General features: G+C 44.5%; 1 protein-coding gene across 1 annotated transcript in view; it reads right to left on the minus strand.

Annotated features, from left to right (window-relative positions):
- LOC112265739 (inactive tyrosine-protein kinase 7) overlaps window positions 1-15,635 on the minus strand; it is a 36,712-nt gene continuing 21,077 nt past the window's right edge. Inside the window, exons 2-20 of the mRNA XM_024443300.2 lie at window positions 14,860-15,156; window positions 13,850-13,952; window positions 13,256-13,440; window positions 12,883-13,030; window positions 11,095-11,225; window positions 10,549-10,815; window positions 9,939-10,075; window positions 9,041-9,176; window positions 6,469-6,588; window positions 5,947-6,096; window positions 5,381-5,525; window positions 4,858-4,985; window positions 4,334-4,531; window positions 3,754-3,915; window positions 3,360-3,613; window positions 2,904-2,984; window positions 2,448-2,599; window positions 2,001-2,179; window positions 1-1,551 (exon numbers count right to left, since the gene is read on the minus strand). Of these exons, the coding sequence (XP_024299068.1) occupies window positions 1,391-1,551; window positions 2,001-2,179; window positions 2,448-2,599; window positions 2,904-2,984; window positions 3,360-3,613; window positions 3,754-3,915; window positions 4,334-4,531; window positions 4,858-4,985; window positions 5,381-5,525; window positions 5,947-6,096; window positions 6,469-6,588; window positions 9,041-9,176; window positions 9,939-10,075; window positions 10,549-10,815; window positions 11,095-11,225; window positions 12,883-13,030; window positions 13,256-13,440; window positions 13,850-13,952; window positions 14,860-15,156 (3,134 nt within the window). The 3' untranslated portion in view covers window positions 1-1,390. The remainder of the gene's footprint in view (window positions 1,552-2,000; window positions 2,180-2,447; window positions 2,600-2,903; window positions 2,985-3,359; window positions 3,614-3,753; window positions 3,916-4,333; window positions 4,532-4,857; window positions 4,986-5,380; window positions 5,526-5,946; window positions 6,097-6,468; window positions 6,589-9,040; window positions 9,177-9,938; window positions 10,076-10,548; window positions 10,816-11,094; window positions 11,226-12,882; window positions 13,031-13,255; window positions 13,441-13,849; window positions 13,953-14,859; window positions 15,157-15,635) is intronic.

The raw sequence follows: 15,635 nt of genomic DNA on the forward strand, positions 1-15,635 counted from the left end.
TACATTTACAACATTTTATTGGACCAGCGCCATGTATATGCCATGGCTAATATGCGTTTGTATAAACATACTTAAAATAGAAAACTGCAATGTATAAAAATGTTCAAGTAAAAAAGTAAATATTAAAACAAAAGCAAGAAAGTAAATATAAAAACAATAGCAAGACAGTAATCTGATGCAAAGTCCTTCATTTGCCAGGCATTTTTTTCAATTCAGGAGAACCTTAATTAAATTTTTTGGGGCAAAAAAAAAAAATTGACAAACTATTACACATCATAAAATGCCTCGCACATAAAAAAAATGATATCAAAGAAGCTTAGTACCTTTCTATACAGTGAAAAAATACAAAACAGGACCTTTAAAATAAGTTAACAGGTCTCCGAAACAATCCTTCTAGAAAACAAACATTTATAGTTGTGATCAGTGCATGTTTTAAGCATGTATAAAAAGCACTTTTAGACGAATGTCTACGAAGAAAGGTTTCTCCCACTCTGATTGGAAAAGCTCTGGTCGTGATAGGATTGGATGATTGATGGGCAAATGGAGCAGTAACATTCAGACATCTTTGATAGGAGTACAAAATTGTTCATGACAGGATGGCCTTTATAAAATAGCTAGCCTATAATGCTACAGCTTAGATCAGTTACCTTAACTCCAAAACAGCATGTTGAAGCTAATTCAGGGTCCATATACTACCACGACTATACTTTAAAACCAACCAAAGCTTTACCTTCAAGGAAAACTAGGGTTGTGAGCAGTGATTCCATCCACACTCCAGCTAAACTCCACAAGGTCAATAATGCTGGCCGTTTACCTCGTTTTGATTATATCTAACAGGGTGAGAGACATTCGATTTTTACTCCCGAAGAGGTTGTACCTTCATGTCCCGTTTGGCTCTGGGAAGAAAATGTCCCTTTTGTCTTGTCCATTTGCAAACATGAGTAACAGAAAAGATTCAATTGGGGTGAAAACCGGGCCAACGTTAACTGTCATTAGTTTCTAGATTAAAATGTTAGACAGCATTTGACCTGCTCAGGCAGAATATAAATCCTCATTGTAAAAAAGTCATTTTAATCCATAGAGAAGGAGAAGCTCATTGGATGTTGAGCTCTTCTCGGCTGGGACCTCATTTGCGACCAAATTTCCTAGTTGTTAAGAGTCTCGTTCTGCTCTTGTAGACGCTAACTAGAGGCCAACCAGGCAGAGTAGGATAGTCCTGGAGTGCTAGACACACAAACTCAAAAGGCCAATACATGCATGCACAACAACAACGTGTATACGTACCTCACGTACACATTTGTACACGACCACTCACACACACACGTCACCTCCCCCCATTGATAACACATTCATACCCTTACACACAAACTGTGCACCTGGGCCGTGTGTGTTACACCTTGCTCTCGGAGGGCAGTTCGCTGAGGGCAGAGACGATGTCACTAAAGCAGGCACGGTCCTTGGGGCTGGAGGCCCAGCAGCGAGTCATCAGCTTGTACACCCGAGAAGGACAGCCCTGGGGCAGGGGCAGCTTCCCCCGGCCCTCCCTCAGCTCTGGTAGAGGGAAAGACGTGAGAGAACGACATACATGGGGGTGAGAGCGAGCGAGATGCAGGGAAAGATGGAGGGATAGAGAAATAAAGACAGAGGGAAAGAACGCGTGGGGGTTAGAGTGAAACTCAGATGGGAAACAAAATAACATTTATACCTCACTATCCTTTCACTCATGACCAATACTCTGAAAGTACCAAACAGGAGAGCGCAATAAACATCACTGCAATGTAAACATGTGAAAACGATGTTTTGTACTAAAAAAATAGATGGGATTTTAGTGACATATTGTGTGGTTTTAAACAACTATGAGCAGGCAAAGGATAAAGTAACCCATTAGGAGGATGACAAAATATGTGACCCTGGAATAGTGCTCTTCTACCTCTACCCCCATCTGGGGTGAAGCAGCATCCTTCAATAACATTTCCAAGATCCAGTTGGACTGCCCTCACCTTCGAGGACCTTGTCGTGGTCGAGCGCAGCGTGCGGCAGCTCCCCCAGGCTAAACACCTCCCACATGAGCACGCCAAAGGACCACACATCCGTCTTGGTGGAGTAGTCGTCCTCAAACACTGCCTCGCTGGGCAGCCAGCGCAGAGGGATCCACGCCTGCCGGTAGTGATAGTACTCACTGGAGGGGAAGAGGAGGAGAGGATGGGAGAGGAGGAGTGGGTGATCTTTGGTCATTGGGTGGCGCCACAGTTAATTTAGTCTGTCATACGTCATCACTTTACATATCACAGGTCTCTTTAAATGGAGACTTGCTTTGGGAAACCTAAATTATCGATACAATTATTCTATGACTGGATTCATCAAAATGAATCAATACCTTAAATGTGTTTTTCAACCGCAAGGGATCTTTCCTGGTTAAATCAAGATTTAATTCAATGTAATCTTACTCGTTGTAGACATCCTTGCTGAGCCCCAGTGCAGACACCTTGACCTGTCTCTTGGCACTGATCAGACAGTTGCGGGTGGCTAGGTCCTTGTGGACGAAGCGCTGATTGGATAGATGCTCCATCCCCCGGGCAACCTGCAGACACACCCCCACCTGAGGGAGAGAGTGGGACATAGAAAGCATTAAATCACTGTGTTTTCAAGCGTATATGTGTCTTCAAGTGAGTGAGTTAGTGTGTGTGTTTAAGCATTTTAATGGCTTTTTAAATCACATCTTATGGTTAATCTGTTTCTCCTTCTGAGTGGTCCAACAGGCAGTGAAAGCCAGTGGCATGATGCAACAGGAGATACTTACTGTAAGCACCAGCTACCAAATCCTGGCCTACTGCACTGAAGCCACGACCTGTTTAAGATGCTAATGTATGCTTTCTTTTGAGTATGTGTGTGTGTAAACTGACCTTCTGCTTGGTGCTGAGGTGATGGGACTTGGGTTTCTCCTCCTTGTTCTTGGACATCTTGAGGTATTGCTTCAGGTCCCCCTAGGAACATATACACAGGTCTGGGGTCGATGCTAAATCATGGATGATTTAAAAAAGGGACACCCACACACATTTTTTACTGCACTGGGGTCAGTGTGTGCGTATGTAGCTCATATTTTAAATCTGTATTTTATCAATGCATTTTATCTTAATACACATGTATTTCAATGATATAATTGACTGCCATGTAGAATACATAAAGTGTGTGTGTTTGTAGAGAATAGGGTGAAGTTAAGTTGCCCGTAGACACTGATCTTGGGTCAGTTTAGCATTTCCCCTACTAATGGTTAAGGTTTGGGGGAGGGGAAACTGTTCCTAGATCTGTACCTAGGAGAAACTTCACCCCGGAGCGTAAGCAAGTAGCTCCATCCTTACCAATTCAGCGTACTCCAGTATGAGGTAGTGGGGCTCGGCTTCTCTGCACATGCCCAGTAGGCGCACCAGGTTGGGGTGGCCCAGCTTGCCGAACATCTCGATCTCGCGGCGGAACTCCAGCTGCAGGGTCTCGTCCCGCGTCTGCAGACTCTTCACCAGCACCACTGTCTCCTCCTCATCTTCACTGCCTCTTCCTCCTGCCGACATGATGCCCTTGGCTTTGGCCAGGAACACCTCGCCAAACTCACCTTTCCCTGTTTAGAAGGAAATCAGTATGATTGTATATAGCCTTTATTTATACAGGTAAGTCAAATAAGAACCAATTCTTAGTTACAATGACAACTTTTCCAAATTCTTAATTACAATGACTGTGCGCACATGCATTGCTCCATACCCAGAGTGGTGATGGTGGTCAAGTTGGCGCGGGGGTAGGGCCCTTTGTCGTGGCTGCTGTGGCGCTTGTTATTGGTGCTGCTGGCCGTGGTGCTCATGTTGGTCAGTGCCACCTCCTCCTGGATCTCAGCGGCGGCCTGCCCGTTGGTCTGCACCGTGCCCCCTGTAGTGCCAGGACAAATTGGCATCCTTCAATACCAGTAACTAAACATTCTGATTGCTTGTACATACTCTTCTTATTTCTAGGTACAGAAATGTTAAAGCAACACAGCCATGGAAATGAAGTATCACTTGAAACAGTTCCGTTTTGGAGACTAACTCCAGAGGCTAACACACAGTTGTGGTGTTAACATATTTTTTTTTTGACGCCATTTATTGATATCGTATAAAAATAATTGCAACTGATAACGAATATTGACTTTGCATATCGGTGCCCGTCACTAGTAATACATGTACATGCAGTACAACAACTATACATATTTGTAATGTTTTCAATAAAGTTCAACTCAATTCTTCTCACACTACCAGGAAAACCAGACACTACTGAATTCAACTGAATGGAATCGACTGTGAACGCTGACCGTTAAGGTGCTCCGTCTCGGCCTCCTCTCCCTCAGGGCCCTTTAGTCTCTTGGCGTTGCGTCTCTTCTTGCAGTAGAACATCAGGCCCAGGACGATGATGATGTAGGCCACGGCGGCGCCCACCGATAGGCCGATTGTCTGGATCATCTTGTAGGGCGCCTTTTCGTCCTCCTCCAACGAGTGGTGCACGGGCTTCTCTGTTGGCACGCAGACACACACACGAAAGGGTCAGGTGATGTGCTTCTCTATTGAATTAAAGCCTATTGGAGTCTATTGAATCACAATCTCAGCCTCAGATGTCAAGTGGACACTTCAAGACGGCGCCACTCAATTACAATGAGACATTGCAGTGTCGAAATGTTTCATTTGTCTTGACCCTGTTAGTGTAATTACACATTCAAGCAACAAGAGGTATTTAGTTTGGTGCTCCATTTGATTTCCTTCACCTACCACAACCACAAAAATACTGTAGACAGCTGCAGCAGGCACACAAAGTTTATCAGTTTATCTCCTGGTGTCTTACCTACGACATAGAGCTCTGCCGATGTGTGGCCGATATTGCAGCTGTTGCCAGCGATGCATGTGAAGCTTCCCGTGTCCTCCACACTCACGTCGTGGATGACCAGAGAGCCGTTGGGCATCTTCTGAAACCTGGAGAGAAAACAGCAGAGGGGACAGGGGTGAGGCCGTGACTGCAGTCAATTCCTTTCCCTACTTTAATCCAGTCCTATTTCACTCCCTTCCCCTTGACCTGAGGGGTCCCGGGGTATAAGGAGCTTCCAACGTATTGCATTTACCTTATAGAACTGCAAATAATGAAATGATCGACCTAAGGGAAGGCATAGGAAGGGAATTGGAACTGGCTTATGGCAATATGGCAAAGGCTAGACGGGTTCTTATCATGGTAGGGAAGATGTCACTAGCAAAACACACTATCCAAACATTCCATTTAGCACGGTGTTCAGAATGAAAAACCCACAAATGAGAAACCAAATACTACAAAATGACTTTGGGCCTTAACAAAACAGAGAGTTGTGGTTCTCTACCTGCTCTTGCGAGGCTCCAGGAACTTGTCTTTCTTCTTCCACTGGATAAAGGGCTGGGGGTCGCCGGTGGCCTGGCAATGCAGAATGGCTGTGTGGCCCTGGTAAACAGTGGTGTGCTCCGGCTCCATATTAAATGTTATATACACTGGGAGAGAGAGGGGAGAAGGAAATAAATAGTGAAAGAGAAGTGTTGGTTAAGATGGATTTAGTTGCGTTGGAGTCTGGAGACAGCTTTGGTGATGGTGGCATTAGCACAGTTGATGAAATCATTGGTAAAAAAAACTAGAAACATTTGGGGATTGTCTACATTAGCTGTGCACAACTTAGTTTTGCCATCTTGATTACTGCCATTCTTGTTTCTAAACTTAATCCTTGAACTTAATTACTGTCACAGGTTGGCTGGAGCATACATATACATTTTTCACAGGTAGAAATCAATCTCTGGTTAAAAGTAGAGGACGACATCCAGAGGACCCTTGGTCTGTGTGGTGTCTGGTTGTATAGGTGGCAGCTTTGTGGTGTGTCTGTGACCTGCATTGGTGCCACTAGTGTTAGTGGAGGGATACCTGCTACGGTGAGCTGCACGGCAGCTGTGATCTGGCCCTGCGGGCTGTTGGATGCCAGGCAGGTGTAGTTGCCCGCGTCATCCCTCGTCACCTTTACGAAGTGGAGCACGCCGCCGGTCTGGACTACATGCTCTGGCAGCTCACTGCCATCTGCAGGGGGGGGGGGTTATTAGATTCAGATTCATGTTTATTGTCCTACAAGTGGAGCACAGCTCTCAGATTATAGACAAAACCCATTTACATCTACAATTAAACTATAGGTTTAAAAAATCTGTCCGAAAATCTAACTATTCCAAGAAGCTTGGTAGAAACAGTGGGGGTAAGAAATATGGCAGAAAATCGGACTGAGCCAATAAGCTAGGCAGTTATTACCATATTGCTTACACCCATACTATCCTTTGAGATCAACTAGAAGTGTAAAGGTACAAGGGGTAGGAGCTACGAGTTGATTTTGGATTGAGCAACACAGGACTTAGACACACACATGTACAAAGGCAGGCAAGGAGGTCCGCGATCACCCACCTGCTTTGGTCCACTGAATGGTGGGGGTCTCGCGGCCCTTGGCAGAGCACTGCACAGTGCTCTCCTTGTCCAACTCCAGACACTGGGAGGGCTGTGGGGTGGGGGTGAACTTCAGCTTCTCTGGAGGAAGGAGACAAACGTGTTAGAGACCGAGCACAGAGTAGAGACAGACACACACACGCAGACAAAGACACACACACACACCCCCTAGGGTTTCCGTCAGGAAAATTTGGCACCGGACAAGTGACCAGGAAGACTTACATTTATCGGACATTTGATACATTTACCAGTCATCCATTTGCGTTATGGCGCGTAAACCCATTAGGTCTTCCAGCGCCATCAATAAATCAGCGATATTGGCCAAGAGAGACATTTACATGTCCTTAAAAACAGCCTATAACTAATTACAAAACACTATTTATTCCTTGTGTTTCGATGTGTAGCATATGCAAAACTGAATTTCTTTATACATGTCAGATAGGCGAATGTCTGCTATACAGATATATGCGTTCAGAAGGGGGATAATTCATACATTTTTTATCCGAATATTTTTCTATAAAGACAGGCATAATATTGTAAGATTATAGGAGTAACTCTGGTAGGCCTAAAACATTCTACCTCACAAGTTCAACTAACAGAGTCAGTTGGAGCGCCGGGGCGCGCTGCCTTCATATCATAGGTCTGCAGTGTAATAGGCTACACCACCCCAAACTGCCACAAAAGCTTCTAAATGTTATCAGGGTCATATCAAAAGTAAGTAAAAGAAAATGTCTCAACATAATGGAACAAAAACACTTGTGAATTGGTTTAAACCTTCAAAAAAAGGTTTTTAACAAGCTATATTGCAGCAATTACCAAGAAAGGCTAGTGCCTACCTTACCCAACAATAGACAGCAATAGGCTAATGATATTTATTTTACAACAGGCCTACTTAAAAACACATCTTAAACTAAATACAGAGCACACAATTAAAAAGACAGATCAAACCTAATTTAGCCAACAAATATGTGTCAACAGAATGAAACAAAACACAGTTTGCATATTTAAAGAACTGGTATAGATGAATAAATAGGCCTACAATAACAAATTAAATTTTTTACATTTTATTTAATAATAATGTTCCAACATTATCTCTACCTGAATAGCAAGTTGCAGCCTGCATTCGGCCACACCTACATTCATCTCATCTTTGTCCACTACAATATTAGAACTTGTCCATACGGAAGACATTCCCCTTGTGGCAGGGATCCAGACTAACATTTCCCCCTGGTGGCACTGGTGCCACTAAGTTTTTCAGTTGGTGGCACCAACCCATGATTTGGTCACACACAAAATTTATGGCATCACGCAATAGGACAAATTAGTAGGCCTATCATCTTATAAAGTCATTCAGTGCTTTATTAAAACGTGTATTAAACTACTGAGATGGTATTGAAGTAATACGTTGTTTCATCATCTTTCAAAATATTTATGTCCAACCATACTCCAGTGACTGTCATGCATTTTGAGTAGAAAATTATACTATTGTTGTTACATTTTACTGTTAAAATAGGGATTCTGATTTTTTTTTTTTTTGGGGGGGGTTCAATACAGATGACTTTGCCTGCATCTTTATGTGATCTAATATCATGGGCTAATTCACCACCTGAGTAAGTGGAAACTCAAAACACATGACCTAGATCCCTAGCTCTAAATTGAATACCCACTGCTAGTAGCCATGTATTAGTCTAACAGTACATTTAGTGTCCCCAGTCGTAACCTACCGCTCAATGAGGCCTATGCACTCGCAATGGCCAATGCGCAGCTCGCACGCTCCGTTTCTCAAAGCTATATCAAATATCTTGTTTGTAAAATAGTTGCTACTGAGCTCAAAATTGAAAGTTAAGAAATAAAAAGTATATCTACAGAAAAGATGAGAACATCCTCACACCACCGGTGACAACAGGATAGCTGTGTTTTACCTGCAATTGGTTTTTAAAATGTTATACAAATCAGAACACTTTTTCCCCCCCGGGAAAGGAAAGCGTGGCTCTCTCGACACAGCAGCAGGCTCCAGCGAAACCAGTACAGGGGCAAGTAGGCAGACACTTTCATTACAGGAATCATGAGGATAATGCACTTCACTATTTTGAGTGAGGTGAATGAATGTGCAGCTCGCACCGATGCGACCAATACATTTAACTCGTACAGACAAAATGAGACTAAATGGTCGCAGTCTGGAGCCCTGCCTTACAGGCTTTTCACTACTCTCTAACTTTCACTTCAATGAAAAAGGCCTCAATCTTCGTAATCAACAGTAGCCTAGGCCTTAAGGCTCCTCTCTCTCTCCTCAGCAGGGCAGCCCCGGACACTTTGGCCGGCTTTCGGGAATTTTATTTATTTTTAAAAAAATCGTCCAAAAGCCAGCAATTACCAGCAAATGGAAACCCTGACACCCGCGCATATAACATGACACTCCCACAAACAAAAGTTATTTGTACACACTCTGACACCATGAACACATGGCACTACCACACACCTGCATGCTGTCCCTCTCACTTACAAACTCACACCTACGCATGTGCACACTCACCAAGTACGAAGACCCGGGCCCGGCCCTCCACCCTCCCGGCCTCCGTCTGGCTCCGACACATGTACAAGTGGTTATCATACACCTCTACACTGTTGATCCTCAGGGTCCCATTGGGGTACAGCTTAAAGCGAATGTCCTACAGTCAAAAGATAATGGGTTAACAATAGGTTAAAAGGCTAATGAAAGTTACTGCAGTTAATGCACCTTTATGCATATTTACAGTTCTGGGCATTAAAAAGTTAATCTATTGCAGCACAGCAAAAAACATTGGCTTTAAAGTGAATGTAAAATGCAGCCTCAGGGTCATATTTGAGAAATGTATTTCATTACATGGATTATTGTTAAATGATTCTTAAATTAACTTGAACCTCGCGTAACATTACGCGAGAATGTCACATTAACAATGTCCAGAACCGTTTGTAAATATAAGTATATACATTGAGTGTACAAAACATGACATATTGAGTTGCACCCCCATTTCCTTCAGAACAGCCTCAATTCATCAGGTCGTTGACCACAAGGTGTCAAAAGTGTTCCATGGGGATGCTGGCCTATATTGACTCCTGTGCTTCCCACAGTTGTGTCTAGTTGGCTGGATGTCCTTTTAAATATTGGTCTATCCCATTTACCCTCTGAATGGAACACATACCCAATGTGTCTCGATGCTTAAAAGTCCTTCTTTAACCTGTCTCTTCTCCTTCATCTACACTGGCTGAAGTGAATTTAACAAGTGACATCAATATGGGATCATAGCTTTCACCTGGATTTATCTGGTCCATCTAGGTCATGGAAAGAGCAGGTGGTCTTAATGTTTTGTACACTCGGTGTGTAGTAGTTCTTAGTGTATATTCCCACTTCTTTTCAGAATGACCAGGACACAGTTCGAACATGGACTGACCTCGGTGGTGATGGGGATAAAGTTGCGGTACCAGGTAACCTCAGGCTGGGGCGTGGCACGGGTGTGGCAATGCAGGTACCCAGGGAGGCCCTCCTCCAGCTGGCTGTCCTCTGGCTTTGTCACCCACTCCGGAGGGGCTAGGGGATACACACATTTAGCATCTCTTCAAAAGTAGTGTCTACACCCAATACATTTCAGCGGGTGCAGCTCACAACAAACACCGCACTCCTGAAGAGCCACAGTCCTTCAGAGATTTGTCCAACTCCCGCCTCAACAGTGAAACACCTGGGTCGTGTTCATTAGGGCACACTGTAGCAATATGTTACAAAACAGAAATTAGCTTCTTTTTATTTATTGGACAAGTTTACATACTACCTCCCTGCTTCAATTTTAGACAGTTTCCTTCCGTATTGACCACAAATCCCCTTTTCACACCATCTTACTGACCTGATCCAAACTGTGCTGGTTCTGATATTTTCATTTCACATTGTGCTTTTCATCAAGGTTCCAGAAACAATTGTGGATGTGTAACCAGACCAGCTTGGTTTGGCTTGGCTTGGCAGTATGAAAAGCCTTTAGGGTCTTGGTCAGTCTTGAGGTCTATACTCACTGGCCACGGTGACAGTCAGCTCCTGCCTCCTGGTACCGGCCTTGTTCTGGCCCACGCAGGTATACAATCCTGAGTCTTCCCCCTGGGTGGGGCTGAAGACCAGCTCCAGTCCGTCCTGGTAGACCCTGCCCTCTGAGGGAACGCGTTCCCCGCCCCACTCCCACCACACATCGGGTTCCGGGTGGCCGCGAGGGGGGCGGCAGGATACCCGCTCCAGGGAGTTGGCCGAGAAGACCCGGCTCTGGCTGGGGCCCATCTCCTCAATTTCTGTAAGGGAAGGGAGTGATAGTCCATGACATCAGAAAAAAACAACATGAAAACAAATATCTTGTGTCCTAATCATGAAGGCAATGCAGTACACCACTCAACTGTTGACTTTGCCGTGCCAATCCAGTTAAAGATAGTGCAGATTAGTGAGGGATAACATTTATTAATGGAGTTAACCTGTGACAGGGTTCAGTAAGTTAGACATAAACTGAAGGATTCAAACAACTGTCTTGAGGCAGTGTGTCAAAACTGTGCATGCCTGTGTGTGCACTCCCTTACCTGCTAGGTTCACGGTGGCCTCCAGAGTGACAGGGAGTCCGCGGGGCCCCTTGGCCACACATTTGTAGAGCCCAGTGTTTCTGGGTTTCACCTGGGTGATGAGCAGGGAGCCATTGTTCAACATCACCAATCTAGGGAGGGAGAGAAAGGAGGTCACAACAAAATACAGACTTCATTATGAATCATTTCTGGAAAGTTGGCCAACTCAGGAAAGAGGACCCGTTGTTTGTTTTGCATTTTGTGTATATTTGTACATTTTTAAAAGGACTCTTGGAAGAGATACTAATAAACATTAGCGGTTTGCAGAATTCACCTCAAAATGTCGCCATGCATCCAAAACATTCATTAACACAACATGCACAAGCACACACAGCCTTAGAGTGGCTGTATATGGTGGAGCCTTCTTCAAACTGTAATTCACATCTAGGAGACGACTAATTAATAGCGAAAACATCAAAACTATGAAATAACACATGGAATCATTTAGTAACCAGAAAAGTGTTAAATCAAAAATGTATTTTAGATTCTTCAAAGTAGCCACCCTTTGCCTTGACGACAACTTTGCACACTCAACTAGCTTCAACACTCAACCAGCTAGGCTGAGCACTTGTTGGCTGCTTTTCTTTCACTCTGCGGTCCAGCTCATCCCAAACCATCCCAATTGGGTTGAGGTCAGATGATTGTGGAGGCCAGGTCATCTGATGTAGCACTCTTCTTCTTGGTCAAATAGCCCTTACACAGCCTGGAGGTTTGATGGGATATTGTCCTGTTGAAAAACAAATTATAGTCCCACTAAGCGCAAACCAGATGGGACGGCATATCGCTGCAGAATGCTGCGGTAGCCATGCTGGTTAAGTGTGCCTTGAATTCTAAATAAAATCACTGACAGTGTCACCAGCAAAGCACTTCCACACCATCTCCTCCATGCTTCAACGTGAGAACCACACATGCAGAGATCATCCCCATTCACCTACTCTGCGTCTCACAAAGACACAGCAGTTGGAACCAAAAATCAGACCAAAGGACAGTTTTCCACCAGTCTAATGTCCATTGCTCATGTTTCTTGGCACAAGCAAGTCTCTTCTTATTGGTGTCCTTTAGTAGTGGTTTCTTTGCAGCAATTCGAACACGAAGGCCTGATTCACGCAGTCTCCTCTGAACAGTTGATGTTGAGATGTGTCTGTTACCTGAACTCTGAAGCATTTATTTGGGCTGCAATTTCTGAGGCTGGTAACTCTAATGAATGTATCATCTGCAGCAGAGGTAACTCTGGGTCTTCCTCTCCTGTGGAGGTCCTCATGAGAGCCAGTTTCATCATAGCGCTTTGTGGGTTTGGCAACTGCACTTGAAGAAACTTTAAAAGTTCCTGAAATATTCTTCATGTCTTAAAGTAAATGATGGATTGCCGTTTCTCTTAGCTTATTTGAGCGGTTCTTGCCATAATATGGACTTGGTCTTTTACCAAATAGGCCTATCTTCTGTACAACACAACTGATTGGCTCAAACACATTAAGGAAATACATTCCACAAATTAACAGGGCACACCTGTTAATTGAATTGCATTCCAGGTGACTACCTCATAAAGCTGGTTGAGAGAATGCCAAGCGTGTGCAAAGGTGTAATCAAGGTAACGGGTGGCTATTTTGATTTGTTTAACACTTTTTGGTTACTTCATGATTCCATGTTATTTCATAGTCGATGTCCTCACTATTATTCTACAAAGAAAATTAGTTGGTGTGTCCAAACCTTTGGCTGGTAATGTATGTGTATATATCAACCCAGTCTTACCGGGACTTGTTGGTGATGAGCTCGTCCTGGTGGTACCACTCTTGGGTGGGAGGGGGCTCGGCAGTGAACAGGCAGTTAAGGAGGGCCTCCTCGTTCCTCATCACCACCAAGTCCTCAGGAACCACCACGGGACGAGGGAAACTCTTATCTATACAGGGGGTAAGGGGTGATAGTGTGAGGTATGAAGAGACTGAGAAAGCGGTATACAGTTCATAAGAAAGGAAAGAGACAGGTCAAAGGGCTCTCTTCAGCCCTGGCTTCTATTCACTATGTTGATGCCAGTGGGGCTGGGTGTTACTTTGCAATGAAACTATGTGGAAAACTGCAATCCCTCCTCACCTCTTCTTTATTGAATCTTTGTCCATATACACACCTATGATATTGAGGGTGAAGTTGGCATTGCTGCACACGTGCCCGGCTGGATTTTTGGCACAGCAATAGTAGAGGCCATTGTTGTCTGGGCTGGCACTGGGCAGGGTCAGAGTTCGCTCCTTGTTGTTGATCTGATGGCTCTTCTCCGGCAGGCGCACGCTGTCTCTGTACCAGTGGCATGTTGGTCTGGGGGAGGAAGACATGACTACGTAATATGCATGAGTGAGTTGGCACATAACAAGTGGCAAGACTGATGAACGCTATAGTGGTTAAATCAGTCCTCATTGGTGACCAGTATATTTACTCATCATGGATACTTTGTAGTTTTGACTAAATCAAGTGGGCATTGTTCTACATAACACAATGAAAGTCCAGTGAAAACACAAGGCAACGTGGGGACACACGAGGCAACGTGGGGCCTTGTAAAGGCGCCAGAATACTCCCTTAAATACTCCCTTTAAAAAAAAGAGGTTTGCTTGAAAAAGGAAAAAAGCGGCAATAGTAGTATTTGTCTGTTTTAATATGCATGAACTCATCCCAACAGTTTTGGCTGGGAAGCATGCGGACACCGTAAGGCCGCAGTTGTTTTTCTCACCGTGGGTGTCCATCAATGTTGCACCTGAACGTCACAGGGGCAGAGCTCTCGATGTCCTGCTCTGATGCAGGATCCTTCAGGGTCACCCCACCACTCTCTAGCCCTGTGTGACAGACAGAGACATTATCTATCGATCAATAGATGGAGAGGTAGGTAGAGTGAGAGTTTAAAAAAGACAGAAGGAAGAGAGCGAGCGCAAGAGGAAGAGAGAGAGGATTTGTTTTTTTTAAAGGAGTGAAAAAAGAAAAAAAAGCTGTCAAACCCTCTCTTGCTGCTCATTAACAAACAAACCAGCCATTCACACCTGGCCGGCTAACTTAGCGCCGGCTACCAAAACAGCCCCTTCCCTTTCAGCTGACCTTCCTTGTTCTGTGACACAGCCAGCCAGAGCAGGCGGACCCTGCAACTTCACAAGCAGTCCATATTGGCAGAGGACATAAAGGACAGCTTTGTCCGCCCCACACTCAAAATAACCTCTCACGCGGGCGTGACTTCGCTTTTTGGTCCAGTGGAAATAAGAGTTAGAAAAAGGAAAACACTGGCTGGCTCTCGTAAAGAGTCTTCATAAGTATGAGGCAGCATTTTCTTAGAGCTTCAGGAGATGTGATGCCTGTTATATAGATGGAGGTTGTAGAGACACATGCGAGGGCATACATATTGAGTTGACATTTGGAAGATGCAAGGCAACTGTCAATATTCAAAACAGGTAGGTCTGCATAAGGTCTAAGATGGCTTTAATTGCTGTGCAGCCAATTCAATGCATTTGGCAAAAATGATTACAGTAACATATATAATTATGCCTATCATTTGCCATTACACTGTCACCCATGCTTACTTTGAGTGCTAGATTGAGTCATATCAATATCAGAAATATGTGTATGATTTAACAACTGCACATCTATTTACAGTATTTTGGTTATGAGAACTCAAAACACTGATTTAAGGGAAGGGCTTACATTTATGAGAATTAAGTAAGTAAAATTTAGTAGTATTTAATCAAGTAAACTCACATTTGATGTTGAAGGACGCCTCCGTGGAGCGCTCCTCTTCTCCCGTGGCATTGTTGGTGGCCAGGCACTGGAAGGTCCCGGCGTCCAGCACGCGGTCCACAGCGGTGAACTTGAGGTTGCCGCCCTCCCGAAAGCGGCGCTCTGTGTCGTTCACCGCATCGCCGTTTTGCAGCCAGCTGTAACTCACGCCCTCCGCGTCGCTGACCTCGCAGCGTAACATGGCACTCCGGCCGTGCAAGGCATCCTGGGACTTGGGCTCCTTGGTGAAGTGGAAGGAGGCGGCGTGAACAGTGAGAACTGGAGGATGAAGAGAGAGTTATAGGAAGGAATTAGTTGTTAAGCTCTGACGTGTTACGCTAAACCCAAAATTATTCAGTTCACAACAGAGCCTGTATTTAATGCACATGCAAATTAATCTTATTTTTCTTCCGTGAAAAGATGAAGTGAAAAAGAGATTTTCAGCCATCCGCACATCAACTCAGAAAATGTAAAGCAGGGCTCTCCAACCCTGTTCCTAGAGAGCTACTGTCCTGTGTTTTTTTTTGCTCCAACCCGAATCTAGCTCACCTGATTCTAATAATTATCTAGTTGATAAACTGAATCAGGTCATTTACAACTGGGGTTGGAGCAAAAACCTAAAGGAGGGTAGCTCTCCAGGAACAGGGTCGGAAAGCCCTGATTTAAAAGGAAAGAGTACAATGCTTTTCCCCTTCTACGCCCTTAGCTCTTTTGTCCACTGGCAGCTGGGAGTAGAGACAGACACCCAGGTGTGCTGC

The sequence above is a fragment of the Oncorhynchus tshawytscha genome, linkage group LG02, assembly GCF_018296145.1.
Source record: "Oncorhynchus tshawytscha isolate Ot180627B linkage group LG02, Otsh_v2.0, whole genome shotgun sequence".
NCBI lineage: Eukaryota > Metazoa > Chordata > Actinopteri > Salmoniformes > Salmonidae > Oncorhynchus > Oncorhynchus tshawytscha.